Below are 16,175 nucleotides of genomic sequence, written 5' to 3'. Positions count from 1 at the left end.
GAGCGCAGGGTCAGCAACGCCCCTGGAGCAGTTGGGGTTAAGGGCCTTGCTCAGGGGCCCAGCGGAGTAGGATTCTTCTGCCGGCCGCTGGATAGAAACAGGCAGCCTTCCAGCCACATGAGCAGGTCCTTAGCCACAGAGCCACCGCACCGCCCATTATATTTGTCCACCTGCTGTTTGAATGAGTGTCTGCTTATTGAGCCAGTTTGCAGACTGAATTTTGGGCTTTTTAACTTATTTTACATGTTAAGACAGAACATTTACTGCAACTTAAAACATAACAGTTTATAGTTGATCTACACTGCACAACGGGATCATAGGTCACATGCAAGTAAATAATTAAAGAACATCAACAATGTCATTCTGACTATATAAATACACCATTTGTTAAATTCAAGTTATTTGAGAACACAAATATCCAGCAGTCCTCAAATTGGATGGCTTCTCCATATGTAACAGAAATAATTACTTCACAAATTGATATAAATCATCCTTATCCTCGTCACTTACCAAAACTCCTCATAGACTATAGTCTATTATGCAAATAAATTAAGCAGCTTCAGAAAAGAAAAATGCCTAACACCTTCCTGAAAAAAACAAGACATGTTCTAAATGAAAAGGTCCAGCATAGAGCTTAATCCCCATTTTGATTTTTCCAAAAGTGGATTTGTTCACTATCAGAAGAGAATATTATTTTGTCAACAAGCTGTAATGTGAATGTCAACCTCTGACATGAACAACCATGAAATTACCCCCTGAATAATATTCTTTTAAATCTAAATACTCTCTAAATTGATTTTCTTTATTTTAGATTACTTTAAGAATATTTTGGAGAAAACACCAATCTGACTGAAATTCATGACTGAGAAAGATGCCTAATTCTTGCACATCAACTTGTGGGTAATGATGTATTAAGCATTCTTCTCAATAGGTAAAGTCTTTGAGGATAATCTAAATACACATCCTTCATCCATTTGTTCTCAATGAACTTTGAAATGCACCTGTTAAGATTAGAATAATTAACCAACATGGTAAAACAAAAAAAGAGACATAGACTATATAGAAACAGGATGTGCGAGGAGCAAAATTACAAAAACTAGCAAATCCATCCATCCAATTTCTAATCATTTCAACCAATTCAGGGTTGTGGAAGGGGATGAAGTTTATCATAGCAAGCAACACGCATAAGGCAGGTAAACCCTAAATGGCATGCCAGTCCATCACAGAGCACACACAGACTCAGACAGACACACACACTCACACCAGGGCAACTTTCCCAGGACTAAACTAGCGAATCTAAAAACAGAAATCAAATTTTATTATTTTAAGACAGCTTCAATGAAAACAGAACTCTTTATACGCACAGTGACAAATACTGTACATTAAAAAGATTAACATATGAGCACGGACAATCACATTCACTCTATGACTCCAAAGAAGCAAAGCTCTTCTGTTATGGATCATCACACTGCATCTCATTTCTGCTGCACAGTTCTGCTATGCAAATGGGCCACAATTATGTTTCTATTAAACTACTGTTAGAGCTTTTTATCACAGTAAACAGAGCTCCTCATTGACAAGCTGCTTCCTTATCTGAAAACATTCAGTCACCAAAGCAGGACACAGTAGTGTAGAATTTATTTCTTGTTTGCTTTGTTTTATATTTGGCTTAAACAAATTTTAAAAAAGCAACAACAAATTAAATGCTTAAAAATCATTTGGCTTTAAAACTAAAAAGACACCTTGATATTAGATATTAATTAAAGCAAGATATTTTAGGGATACATCTTAATGACATTTTTGAAGCACGTGTTGAGTGAAACAAGCATTTTAGAATGTTCCTGCAAGGAAATTAATCCTTTCCACTGAGGTATGGATAAAATAACCCATAAACCATTGTTTGAGGTTTACTTAAAATTCATTTTTGGTAACTAACCTTATACTATGCATGGACTTAAAAGGAGACAATCACATGCTCTTAAATTAAAAGAATGTTGAAAAGGACACTATCTGGTAGTGGGTGATCACTACATGAATTACAGACAAAATATCAAAAGTAATTCTTAAATTGTGCATTTTTACTCAAGGCCTGTGCCACTATAAATGCAACTATTAGGCTCAATTTTTATAATATTCTGCAGTTCTTACTTCTGGCATGCTGACTTTTCCAAAATGTTCACATGACAGTGAACACTCAACGGCAGCTGCTTGAGATTAATATCCTCCTGTCTTTTTACAGTTTACCCAAAGAGTACCACTTGCTCCTGGTTGCAGGTGATTGCACAAATTGTTGAAGTGGCAATTAGTTTATTACAATAAATGACAGTGCCTCTGAATGTACACATGCAGTCTACATTGTGTAATTACAAACATCACAATATCAATAAATATCAAGCAGTCTATCCCTTTCACTGGTTGGTGAGGAGCACTATCATTTTAGAATCTATTATCTTAAATTGTTGAAAAGTCTAAGGGTGTTTGAAGGGAGTTGATTTTTCAGTTATAAATATTATACACAAGATTGTTTGGAAGCTTTTGGTTATTTGTATTTTCTTTTTCATTTTTACACAAAGGGATTTGTAAATAGGAGTGTGGGTTTACAATATATTGCAATATTATTTGCTGTAAGTGTTTATCAATAGACAGTCTATTTAAACTTATAACTCCTGTAGTTTGCAAAAAAAGAAAGATAGCTTTTGTAAATACATCAGCTTAGGATCTCCTTAAAACACTGTCTTTAGTTCTTTAAACTTGAGTTTGTGGAACTGGTACAATTCTTATAAAAAACAGTACAGTGTAATGATACGCTAATGTGAAATTTTAAGGAAGGACAAATGTCTATTATTAAGAAAATAGGTAAGCATTATATAATAATGCATAAGTTAATGTAACATTCAGGTCTAACAGATTTAAGAACAAATTTTAAACAGACACTGAAATCACAGAAAACGTGAAAGAAAATATAAATAAAGAATCATAATGGTTCATCAATGTTATTAGTTCTTGTCAAACACAATCTAAAAGTAGTGTTTCTCACTTTTCCTGAGCGACAACAGTCAACCAGCAAAGGATGGTCAGTTGCAGATGTCTACAATGGTTCTATAAATCCTATAAATATTGTTTTTGAATGTTTGTTTACTAAGGATGTTGACATTATATGTTTGGTTATCATCACCAATCTGACATGTTGTAACGGCAAAAAGTATTTGGACCTTCAGGTACAAATATTAACAGTTTGTTATTCCACACAGATGAAGAATGGAGAAATAGGACTCTTTAAAAACTGCGGAATCCAGAGAACATCTAATCATTCCTGGCTGACAAGTGAAGGCAGACTTTCCCAGCTTACATTTTAAAACAAACAAAAAATAATGAACATAAGAAAGCAATAGAATTAACTTGCATAGGATACATCCACCTTCTTGGCATTTCAAAAGATATTTTTTCACATTAGGTAAAAGCATTAAAGTGTGAGCTCAAATCTCTCAAGTGCCATATGAGGTGACATACATACAGTGCCATGCGAAAGTATTCGGCCCCCTTGAACTTTTCAACCTTTTGCCACATTTCAGGCTTCAAACATAGAGATATAAATTTTTTATTTTATGTGAAGAATCACCAACAAGTGGGACACAATTGTGAAGTGGAACGAAATCTATTGGATTTTTGAAACTTTTTTAACTAATAAAAAAATGAAAAGTGGGGCGTGCAAAATTATTCGGCCCCTTTACTTTCAGTGCAGCAAACTCACTCCAGAAGTTCAGCGAGGATCTCTGAATGATCCAATGTTGTCCTAAATGACTGATGGTGATAAATAGAATCCACCTGTGTGTAATCAAGTCTCTGTATAAATGCACCTGCTCTGTGATAGTCTCAAGGTTCTGTTGAAAGCGCAGAGAGCATCATGAAGACCAAGGAACACACCAGGCAAGTCCGTAATACTGTTGTGGAGAAGTTTAAAGCCGGATTTGGATACAAAAAGATTTCCCAAGCTTCAAACATCCCAAGCACTGTGCAAGCGATCATCTTGAAATGGAAGGAGTATCAGACCACTGCAAATCTACCAAGACCTGGCCGTCCCTCTAAACTTTCAGCTCAGACAAGGAGAAGACTGATCAGAGATGCAGCCAAGAGGCCCATGATCACTCTGGATGAACTGCAGAGAACTACAGCTGAGGTGGGAGAGTCTGTCCATAGGACAACAATCAGTCTTACACTGCACAAATCTGGCCTTTATGGAAGAGTGGCAAGAAGAAAGCCATTTCTCAAAGATATCCATAAAAAGTCTCGTCTAAAGTTTGCCACAAGCCACCTGGGAGACACCCCAAACATGTGGAAGAAGGTGCTCTGGTCAGATGAAACCAAAATCGAACTTTTTGGCCACAATGCAAAACGATATGTTTGGCGTAAAAGCAACACAGCTCATCACCCTCAACACACCATCCCCACTGTCAAACATGGTGGTGGCAGCATCATGGTTTGGGCCTGCTTTTCTTCAGCAGGGACAGGGAAGATGGTTAAAATTGAGGGGAAGATGGATGCAGCCAAATACAGGACCATTCTGGATGAAAACCTGTTGGAGTCTGCAAAAGACCTGAAACTGGGACGGAGATTTATCTTCCAACAAGACAATGATCCCAAACATACAGCAAAATCTACAAAGGAATGGTTCACAGATAAACGTATCCAGGTGTTTGAATGGCCAAGTCAAAATCCAGACCTGAATCCAATCGAGAATCTGTGGAAAGAGCTGAAAACTGCTGTTCACAAACGCTCTCCATCCAACCTCACTGAGCTCGAGCTGTTTTGCAAGGAAGAATGGGCAAGAATTTCAGTCTCTCGATGTGCAAAACTGATAGAGACATACCCCAAGCGACTTGCAGCTGTAATCGCAGCAAAAGGTGGCTCTACAAAGTATTAACGCAAGGGGGCCGAATAATTTTGCACGCCCCACTTTTCATTTTTTTATTAGTTAAAAAAGTTTCAAAAATCCAATAGATTTCGTTCCACTTCACAATTGTGTCCCACTTGTTGGTGATTCTTCACATAAAATAAAAAATTTATATCTTTATGTTTGAAGCCTGAAATGTGGCAAAAGGTTGAAAAGTTCAAGGGGGCCGAATACTTTCGCAAGGCACTGTATGTATACACAACATAACAAAAACATAAAGCAGATACAGTTTAGCTGCTAAGATTGGTAGCTTTAGCATGGAGAGAACTAATGAATTAAGATGATGTACTGCAGCATGGATATGAACTCTTGATTCAGCCTTTGAAAATGAGGATGCCGAAACATGACTAGAAATTAGTGTCTCCTTGTTTCCCTCATTACGGCTCTTATAATCTAAAGCTATCCCACATGCCCACATGAGCTGGAGTCGGGGCAAGTAGAAGTACCACTTCCTCAGCTCCTAATTGATTTCAAAGGGAAACGGGGTCTGAATAATCAAGGAGCATCAGGAAGAGGAGTGAGAATTGCAGAGGACAACAGTGACACAAATTGCACACAAGCACCCGGTAAAACAAAGCAGCCCGGAGAAGAAAATAAACCCATTTATTACATTGTCAGCCAGCGTCCTCACCTTCATCTGAGGTTTCGCCCAGAAGAGCTTTCTACCTATGATGGACAATATGACGCAGAGCAGGGACGAGAAAAAGGCTATTACTGCAAACACTAGGGCCCACGACAGACTGCAGAAATAGCAGGTGCTCTCTGTGGAAGTGCAGACCATGACGTGGATGGAGGAGCAGAACAGACAGAGCAGGTAGAAGGGCAGTGAACAGAGGGCCGAGGAGAGGGGCAGGTCCACCTCCGCTGCCCCACTCAGAGCCTCTGCCATGGTGATCAGTAGCAGGAAAAGAACCTGCAGGCACATGGAGGAAAACAGAGAACATCACATTAATATGGTAGTCACATTCAGCTTTAAAAAAAAAAAAACATCAGTGGACATTAACTCTCCACAGATTACAACATCAAATACTAGTGTGCCGGCTTCATATACTAGTTATGACTGAAGATCAGGTTTTTAATAATGCTATCATGACAGAAAGAGGCAACAGTTATGCAATTTAAAGCAGTGAGGAGAATGTAGTACTTGAATCACCTCTAGTATATATTTTTATTATTCTGCAAAACAAGTTTAAGATGCAAAAGGCTGCATTCTTCCAATCATAGCAAACCAGTTAACACTCCTGTGTAGTCATCAAACAAATACTGTATCATTGGATGCACTTACAACTGGTAGTTTTCCACTGATATTAAGAGACAGATGCTAACCGAACATCATACTTGTAGAACAGAATTTGTATGCATTGGCTCAGAAAAGCTGTTAAAAGTTCTATTTTTTTTAAAGAAAATGTAAAATAGCATTGCACTAGGGTATATAGTGCAGCTTTCAAATTTAAGGATTAAAAAGTGAAGTGTGATCCCTACCTTGCAATAAAAAGAGCAAAGCTGTTTAAAATGACAAATATACAAGAAATACAGAAATTAAAGCACAGCTGTATTGTTGCTGTAATAACGTTTCATTACACCATTTGCTTTGCAGTTATGAGGAGTGGGTTATAAATTGGCCTGTGATCTGCATGTTTAAAAGTAATGCTCCAAAATTAGCATATTCACTAGGCTTCTCAAACGGGTTTTAAATATCAGTAATATTTCAGTACGACTGTCTGGATGCCTTTTTTACCACTTCATTCAATTCAGGGACATGGGTTTCAACCTTCAGTATATCTTCAGTTGTAACTACTGTATGTTGAAGCAGGTTACTTCTCAGCATGGATGCACTAAAGTGATTATGATTTTACAAGAACAACAGCTTAGCCTCTCTGTCCATCAAGAAAGTAACTGAAATCCATCATGACAGGGTAGAAGTGTCATCCTACAACCACAACACGTAACATTTTACTACCACTATTTTAGAAAATACTTACATTGTGGATGAACAAAACAATTTTAGAACTATCTGAGATAAAGACAGTGTGCTGAAGAAGGGGACAAGCTCCTTAATAGTGCAAACTGAAGGACTAAAAAAAGTGCTGCTGTCTTGAAGAACCAGGGGTTATTTAACATATATATATACTGCATAGATATATGTATCCATAAGGATACGAACTTTGTATTATAATTTCATGTGTGTTCTATCAGCACATGCTTTAGTATTTAAGCAGACACCAAAAAGCTGTTTCAGCCGGTTCTGTCCACATGGTGATATTCCAAATTGTAGTGCACATCACCTTTGATTGTTCCTGAAAATCTGGGCTTCCAAATGCTTACTGTTGTGATAAAGACTCCCACTTTCCCTGGTTTTACAACTGACAATCTTTAAGCATAAGCTAGAGCAATTTCTATTTTGTCACTGTTCTGCATAAAACGCTGTAATTGAATTTTCTATCAGAAACTCCTTTGTAAAGCACGGACAGACTTCTATTGCTGTCATCATTTGTTCTTCAGGATGACTAAAGAAGAATGCACTGACTGCATTAAATGCAGTATTTTTCTGTAACGTGAAAAAATAGTTTGCTTGGAGAAAAAAACAACAACTAGAGAGACTTCTTAATGTCAGAAGGATGGGTCTCCTTAGATAGTTGATTTATAGTATGACAGTTCATCAAGTTCCTAGTGCACAGCGTTGAAAAATTTACTAATGCAAAAAAAAACTTTCGGTTAATACTGTTTTTTTTGCGTTAAATGTGCAGATGAAATATTTTGTAAAACCACAAACCTCATAAAAATACACTGTTGAGAAACGATTTTCTTTTAAGTTTAGATAAAGCATGTTCTGGTGAGTCATAGACAAAAAAGATTTTTAAACACAACAGATTTCAAACACATGAGAGTATTTTTTAGCACTGTTAGAGAATACTGTATAGAATATAAAAGGCACATTGAACACACACAAGAGAACACCAACACAAATGGACACGCATATTAATGAAAGGGGGATAATTATAGAAATAAAACAAATAACCCCAAGCTAATGACTGCAATCACCTGAATGGAAAAAAATGACAAATGATGATTAAATCTGGCTACAGTACATGCGCTACACTGCAATAAATAAATGCAACTCTTTTATGTCTTTTTGCTCTTATTGCAAACCAAGGGTCCAAGACTCCGAATCCCTTGAGTACCTTCTCTCGGGGACATTAGTTAAAAGCTGTCATATGGATGCCCTTGGATTTCTACCTTGACAAACTGCTGACAGCTACTCTTCTCCTTCTAATTTTTTCTTCTTCTTATTTCGTATCAGGTCTCAGTGGAAATTCTTAAAGCTTCCAGACACAAAGAAATTTTCTTTTAGAAACTTTCAGATGTTTGTTGCATTTACTGCACCACTAATAACCGGCAACATACCAAGCATTTGAGGCATCAACAAGGTCCATCGCCTGCATTTGTGAAAGTATTTTGTTCATCAACACTGACTTCAATTATTCAAACACCTGCACTCAGTAACTATTCTCCAAAGACTTTTGAATTTTAGAGATTTCCAGTTTATAGAAAAACAGAATTGAAAAGAAAGTAATCCACTCCTCTAGAATATAATGGTAACAGATCTTTACCAGTCTTCTTATGGCTTCTAATTCTGCTTCTCTTTCAATTCTTAACCTCCTTAAAAGTGCTGCTTTTGACACCGTTAACCAAGACATCTTACTTTTTCGTCTTGAGACTGTGTTTGGAGTTTCTGACATTGCTCTTAAATGGTTCAACTCTTACTGTACCTCACAGATCGCCGACACTTTGTCTCTCTTAGGGGTTTCTGTTCTGAAGTTGGGCTCATTAAGTCTGGTGTTTCTCAGGGCTCATTACTACTACATCCTTCTATTCAGCATTTACATGTTCCCACTTGGTCAGCTATTAAGATCATATGGTCAAATTGATAATTCCTTAGAAGATACTCAAATCTACATACTAAACTAAATCTATACTAAACTTGACATTGAAGTGGCCCTCTCTGCACTAATTGCATCTCTGACATAAAAACCTGGATGACTCAAAATTTCCTCCATTTAAACCGTGACAAGCCTGAAGTCACGCTTCTCAGCACATGTTCATTCTTTCTCAGTCTTTTTTTCAGAATTTAGTGTTAGGGTTCAGTGATGGATGTCTACCAAGTTTCAAATGCATTTTAAAGTGGGACCTACTGTATGAAAGTACAAGCAAGATTTCCTAGAGGTAATAGAAAATCGTGCAGTAACTATTTCAAAGATTTGCTATTGTCAGAAATCAAAGAAAGGATTTTCTACTCACTTGGCTATAAAAAATTAATAATTTAAAGTTTTAGTTACATTGTCAGGCTCCACTAGGCTATTGATTAGCACTGGTCAGCCTCTAGAAGATTTTACAAATATAGTATGTGAGTCTTCTTTGTACCACTGCTGCATTTCATGCCATTCATGTTTTTTACCCTTATAGTTCCAAGATTCTGACAACATAGAAGATAGTCATTCCATTCAGCTTTCCATCAGCTGTCACAATTTTTTTTTTAAATGCCTGCATTTCTCATGGTTGGGAACAAAAAGGAAAAGAAAATCAAAATTCCAAGCATATATAACTGCTTTTAGAAAAGTGGCTAGTGTAGCCACCTGAAACGACAAATAAGTTGACTAAAGAACACAATTTTTGTATGCTTTAATTTAAAAAAAAATCCTGCAGTAAAGGCATTTAGATTCATTAGTCATCTAATATAAACAACCTCAGTGGTATCAGTTACTGGTAGTTGCCGTGGAAACCCCCGAGAAGATGAAAAGTGAAGACAAACATATATGCAAATCTAGAAATATGTGTAATGCACTCTAATACAGGTGTTAATTGAAGGGAAGAGGAAGAAAAAAAAATGATTTTAAAGACAGTACAATTCTGCAATAAAGTAAAAAAAATGAAGACTCTTCCATTTCCAAGAAAAAACAATGAACTGCACTTTGCAGCTCTCGTTAAGTGATACAAGATGACAAAATGTGACACTGGTAAAAAGACTCACAAAAAGATTTTTGCAGAGCAATCTTTTCAAGTGATTTTTTTTGCAACATTTTCTAGCGTAGTCGTCTCCCCTCTTAGCTCTGCCACTTTGTACTCGAAAATACTACATTGGCGATTTCCAAAACTGGTCTTGGCAGATCCCTTAGCCTTCTTATTTCTGCTTAAACCAAGCTTTCGATTGCATAATTTGACACTTTAATTTCACATTTTTATAATTAATTGTCCGTTGAAAAGCAATAAAAGGCCCAGTTAAGCACATTATTGTTTCCATTAATACGTCAGTTGGACAACTATCAGCTCACTTGGCACGAAAACCAGAAGACTCAGAGATACTACAGAACCAGAGTAGAAAACCCCAGTATTTAACTGAAAAAGATTTCCCTTGGTTCCCAATCAATTATTTAATAGTTCTGTTTTCTGTAAATTTACTGACTGCCACACTTTGAAAGCACTTCACCCATACTACACTGGTTTTGTTACAGTTACAGTATAAAACCTCCAAAAGCTGTATACTGTAGTTGTACAGCTTAATGGTTTTTATTTGCTTTTAAAGCAAGGAAGATTAACAATAAATCTTAGTCTGCATATATGCGAGCTGATTTTGTACTGAAACCTGAAAAATGTTGGCAAAGGAAAATAATTTAAAATTATGTCCAGCAGTATGTCAGAAGGGGAATCATTCTTACCTCTAACACAATGCTCATGCCCACAATCATTGAGTACATGTCATATTTCCCCAGCTGCTTACTGAGGGATTCACTCATTGACTTTAAGGCATCCATGTACTGCTTCAGCACTTTCTTTCCCATGTTGCTCAGGACCTCTGACGTATTCCCTTCTAAATAAAGCTTCATCCAGCTGCCATGGGACTTCTCAGCTATTCTGAACTGCTCATATCCTGGATCTGTGAAGGTGAGAAATATGACACACATCACAAAGGAGACAAACGATTACCAAGAAAAGACTTTGAAAGTGGAAAAATACTGTAACACCAGTATGATTATCATTTCCACAAAGGAAGCTGGACATTCATAAAACTCCCTTCACAATGCATGGACAAAAAATTCAGTGACCTAATTTCTCACTTACTCCTCAGGAGTGTTAATAAGAAAACAAAAAAAAAGCATCATCATTTAGATTATTCATTGTACATCAATATATGCCTGCATTCAGCCTGCAATACATTCCACAGAATACAGCAGGCTAAGATATTGAGAAAATAAGGTTAAAAGATCATCTTTCTTTGCTTCACTGAACATTATTTGCTATGCTGTTACTAGAGCTCTGTGTGAGTGTTATGTTTTGATAAATATTTGAACACAACTACCCCGTAAATTATACTTAGTATACCTTCCAGCCATTTAATAACCCGACTTTCTTGGTCAAGCAAATTTGCCTCTGAGTCCAAGCAATCTCTCTCTCAATGGAAAAGCATTTATGGCCAAAGATTTTGTTCTTTTTCACAAAATGCACCCCTGTGTAAAATACACTTTAAAATCATCAATCTCATTGCAGGATTAAAACAAAATCCATAAGGAAATTTTACCTACAAGCATTCAAACACACTATCATGTGAAGAATTTTAAGATAGTCCTCTGCATTGAGTATGTATCTCTCCCTTAGGAAAGCTATTTGCTTTTACTTTGCAGTACTTGCTTTTCTTTGTGTAGTATTTTTCAGACTTATTCATTTATTCATTTATTTTCAGACAGTATTCATTTATAAAATGGATATTCTGTGGGACAAGCCCCACTGTAAGTCACTTTTACAGGCTGCATCTGGTATTATACTCCTGCATAAACAACTGTTATTAGTGGGAAATGAGCAGAAGATATTCTAAATTGGAGAAGAGCCTTTTATACCATAAGAAAAACAAAAAGTATTAAAAAAACAATAGACATGCAAAATGTATATAATTTATATGTAAAAAAGAGATGCTTAAAATGTCTGTCAATGCAATTGTGTGTTAAGGTGAAATGTCCACTTAATCAAAACAGTACTTGAGGTCACGTTTATCTTTTAGAACGTGCTGTGCAGACAAGAAACAGCAAGATTCTGAATAAACGGAGATTAAATTGCTGTATCCCAGTATTTATATGTTTTCCTAAGTGAGTAAATTCAAAAGCTTTGTAGATGTACATGTTTTTTATTTTTAACATAAAATACAAGTATTAGTAATTATCTTTCACATCATTAACTAGTTTAGCCAGTATTGCTCAACAGCGTCTTTATGGTAATATACTGTATGCTTCCACTACTCTTTTCACTGATAAAAAAGTGAGCAATGTAATATTAAACTAATGGAAACTGGAAAGGAGCACTGATTTCAAATTGTGTCCAGTCAGATTTATTTTCTAGCTTTAACTGTCAGTGTACATTACTTAATAAAATATCACAATTGTTTACAACTTTTACAACTATTGAGGTGTCTCAGGATTTAGAGAAAATGGTCAACATCTAGCAAGTGTCAACATTTGCAGTTCTAGGGATTTCAGAGTGAGTAAAAACAATGTGTGGAAGACAAGGTGTTTGCTGAGCTGTAGGAGGTCTGAGACACATTGATCAGAAGGAATTGTCTGGTATACTTTAGTTAATTTAGTTATTGTTAAATCATTAAGAGTCATCAACAGTCCAGGAACACATGATAAAAATACTAAATAAAGGAGAATGCAGAAAGGAAGAAGAACTACAAAGAGAGAAGCAAACATGTGCCAGGCAAGATGACCTAGTTTGAATCAACATTAAAGACCGGATTCTATTTGAATCTTGTCAAGAGGACGTGCCATTCTCTTGTTTTAGGAAATTCTGATTTCTTTATAAGAAATCCCTAAGTTAAAAACATCCTCTATTGGTTAGTACATGCAAATTTTAGAATAGGGAGATAAGATCCTATTCATTTTGGAGCATTCAGATCGGAAGAGGGAATTAACTCTTGTTTATTTTGAAGGCAGTTTTATCACTTTTGGCCTGTGTTGGCATTAATGTTTTAAATGTTTTTTAATGTTTCTTTATTAGCCCTATACAATTTCTTGCATTAGGAATGCGTCTTTTCGCATACCCCAGCTTTTTCTCCAGGGAGACACAGACACAGAGACAGGGAGAGAAGCTTGGGGTCAGAGCGCAGGGTCTGCCATTGTACGGCGCCCCTGGAGCAGTTGGGGTTAAGGGCCTTGCTCAGGGGCCCAACGGAGTAGGATTCCTCTGCCGGCCGCGGGATTTGAACCGGCAACCTTCCGGTCACAGGCGCAGATCCTTAGCCACAGAGCCACCGCTCCGCCCATTATATAGGATATCTTAGTACTGGGTTAGCAGTCTGAGTTGGTCTGGTTAGTCATGACATAGGCCACTGAGATGTCTTGTTTGTAAATAGGGTAACTTATACATTGGTTTGTGTGTTGCTTAGTGTGTCTTACTGTCATTAACAAATAATTCATATTTGTTTAACCCAGTGTGCCTAATTTATTACTCTTTTGCCAAAGCTTTGTCAGAGAAGAAAGAGAGAGTGCCTCCAATTACACCAACCACTCAGGTATATTTTTGACATATTTTGACAATTTGGGGAATTATGAGTATTTTACTTAATTATCAATTATCTTGCTTTGTATTTGCCATAAGTCTCTATTTTCCCAACCCTATATTAATAACAGTGCTGTTCTTAAAATCAGGAGTTATATAAACTTACTCTTCCTTGCCTAGTTTTCATAATGGAACAAAAAACAACAAATATAAATACATATTCCAAACAGTTAGATAAACATATATATATTTTTTTCAGAACAGATTCACCCCAAAGGCTAGAAAGCAGTGACTGAATACATAAACTAAGAAAATATACTGGAAAAATTCATTAAATTATTTAATAGAACAGGATCCAATTAATAAAGGAGTATAATGAATTGCAAGCTGTGGTTTAAGAGGATATTTGAAAGATCGAGAGAGAGAATATGGCAATAGAGACTAAAATAATATATTCGCAGCATTACAACAGCAAAAGAACAGTAAAGGACTCAGAAAGCAAATGGCTTCAGAGATAAAATGGTAAATGTCTAGACAATGAAAGCAAAATGACTTGATGTATTAAATCTAAATTGCACTTATTCGTATTTTAGGGATTCAGGTTTTATGCTTTTTTGTTAATGGGTTCATTAGCACATTTCCTATGTGGGACAATTAAATCATACGAGAGAAGATATTTAATGTAGACAACTACAGCATATACAGTACATGAATGTAGCAACAAAAGCTATAAGTAGATTATAAGAAATTCTCTTTTTGAAGGAGTTATAAAAACTCCTTATAAAAAAGACTTGGGTATCTGCTGACACATCATTTTCATTGTCCTGACACAAAAAAGCCAGTATATTGTTTGGATATATATTTAAAAGCCATAGAACTTAAATCAAGGGACATTATGCTACATTTATTCATACCAAGATGCCATTTATATAACTGTACACCAATTTGGTCACTAAGCTATAAAAAATATTGCTGCTTTGGAATGAGTGCACAGAAGAGAAAGCAGATGCAAATCTAGGCTCAAAATCCAAAATGAAACATAAACCAGAAGACAAATATGGGTAAATAAGGCAGGTGGTTTTAAACATGAGAACAGGTTATCATTTTACAACTGTTACAACCTGGCACAAGCTACCTTGGCATGATGCTGAAGATAACACCCTGATTTCTTTCAAGAAATGGCCAGATGAGATCATCCGACCAATTAACTAGTATGCAACCAAACGAGTCTCCTCTTACACTTTCATCATTTGCCTTTGTTAATTCACTGTTGGATGATAACATCGCCAAGAATCGTCTACGCGCTTCAGTTTCAATCTGTCTACATTCACAATCTATTATTCCAGCACATTTCATGATTTTATCAAGTCAGGTCATCTTCTTGTTTGCTTACTTTTTTAAATCCAGTCGAGGATTCAAGAGAGTCATATCCATTCTGCTACTTTTATTTGCTGTACTCCAGTAATGAGAAACATTTGAGAATGAATTCATACATTTCATTCTGCCTTTTTAATTTGCACTATATAACACTCTACACTATGCTAGAGAAATGTGGGATTATATCAGACTTCCTGAATTGTTCTTCCTTGTGCTCTATGTGATGCTTCACATGTGTGCACTGAACTCTCAGAGCACCAGTTAGATTACAAAATAAACTGAAGGGAGGGCCAGTGCCTTGGGCCTGATGTCCTGTCCACTCCAGATGCTTAAGCTTGGCTCACACAAAAGCACTCATGTTCAGCATCTGCCCTGTAGTTTCAGTTCCCAATTAACAGTGATGAAGTGCCAGACTATCATCTCTTCTCTGGAAAGAGAGCTGAGACAGTGCCAAGTTACAGCTGCCGAGCTTGTTCTCCTGCAAATAAGGACAGCATCATCCCAGGTCCTACAATACCTTCTCTCAGAGTGCAGATTGCCACCAGAATACATTTTTACTAGCTTCTGTAGCACAAAGCTGGGCTCTGTCATTTCCTTTTGGTTTTACAGATTAATGTTCAGTGGTCCAAGAGAAAGGTTTAAAAATAGATTTTAAAGCAGTAATTCAGTTTTTCATATCCAGAAGATACATTATCATATTTCAGAAGAAAGAAAAACAAGAATATAATACCTACAAAGGCTGACATTACTTGATTTAAGAGGCATCATGTTCACTGCAATGAATGCATTTACACAAATATGTTTTCTTTACAGGGTCTGAGTTTAGTAAAGCATACTGAAGAAAAATAGATGATGACAGTATTTGTAAAAATCTATATTGTTATGAATAATGCAATTTAAAAAACATTTATCAGTGACCTGTAATTATATTAAATGTCAATGGAACTATTTCTTCATGCTCTAGAATGGAAAAAATGGGAAAAACAAACAGGGTTTGAATTTTTTTTTTCTGAAATCAAAATGGAATCCGAAGCTGCTAGGGTGCCACGGTGATGTACAGGTTTGTGCTGGAGCCCTGGGTTGAAGTTCTGGAGTGCTATCTGTGAGGAGTTCACATGTTCTCCCTGCATTTAAATTGGTTTTACTCTGGGTGCAGTTTTCTCCCACAGTCCAAAGACATGCTGGAAGGTTAACTGATGTTTGGGAAATTGGATGCAGTGTGAGTGTGTCTGTTACTGTGTCTGTGTGTGCCCTGTGATGGACTGGCAAGCCTGTCCAGGGCATATCCTGCCTTGCATCCAAT

General features: G+C 36.5%; 1 protein-coding gene across 1 annotated transcript in view; it reads right to left on the bottom strand.

Annotated features, from left to right (window-relative positions):
- Nucleotides 1–16,175, bottom strand: part of pigg (phosphatidylinositol glycan anchor biosynthesis class G (EMM blood group)) — a 131,408-nt gene that overhangs the window by 55,666 nt on the left and 59,567 nt on the right. The window contains exons 7-8 of the mRNA XM_088626285.1: nt 10,666–10,883; nt 5,583–5,864 (exon numbers count right to left, since the gene is read on the bottom strand). Of these exons, the coding sequence (XP_088482411.1) occupies nt 5,583–5,864; nt 10,666–10,883 (500 nt within the window). The remainder of the gene's footprint in view (nt 1–5,582; nt 5,865–10,665; nt 10,884–16,175) is intronic.

The sequence above is a fragment of the Lepisosteus platostomus genome, chromosome 1, assembly GCF_059453375.1.
Source record: "Lepisosteus platostomus isolate fLepPlt1 chromosome 1, fLepPlt1.hap1, whole genome shotgun sequence".
Lineage (NCBI taxonomy): Eukaryota > Metazoa > Chordata > Actinopteri > Semionotiformes > Lepisosteidae > Lepisosteus > Lepisosteus platostomus.
Note: the sequence above shows the minus strand (reverse complement) of the source record. Positions and strands in the feature narration are given on the sequence as shown.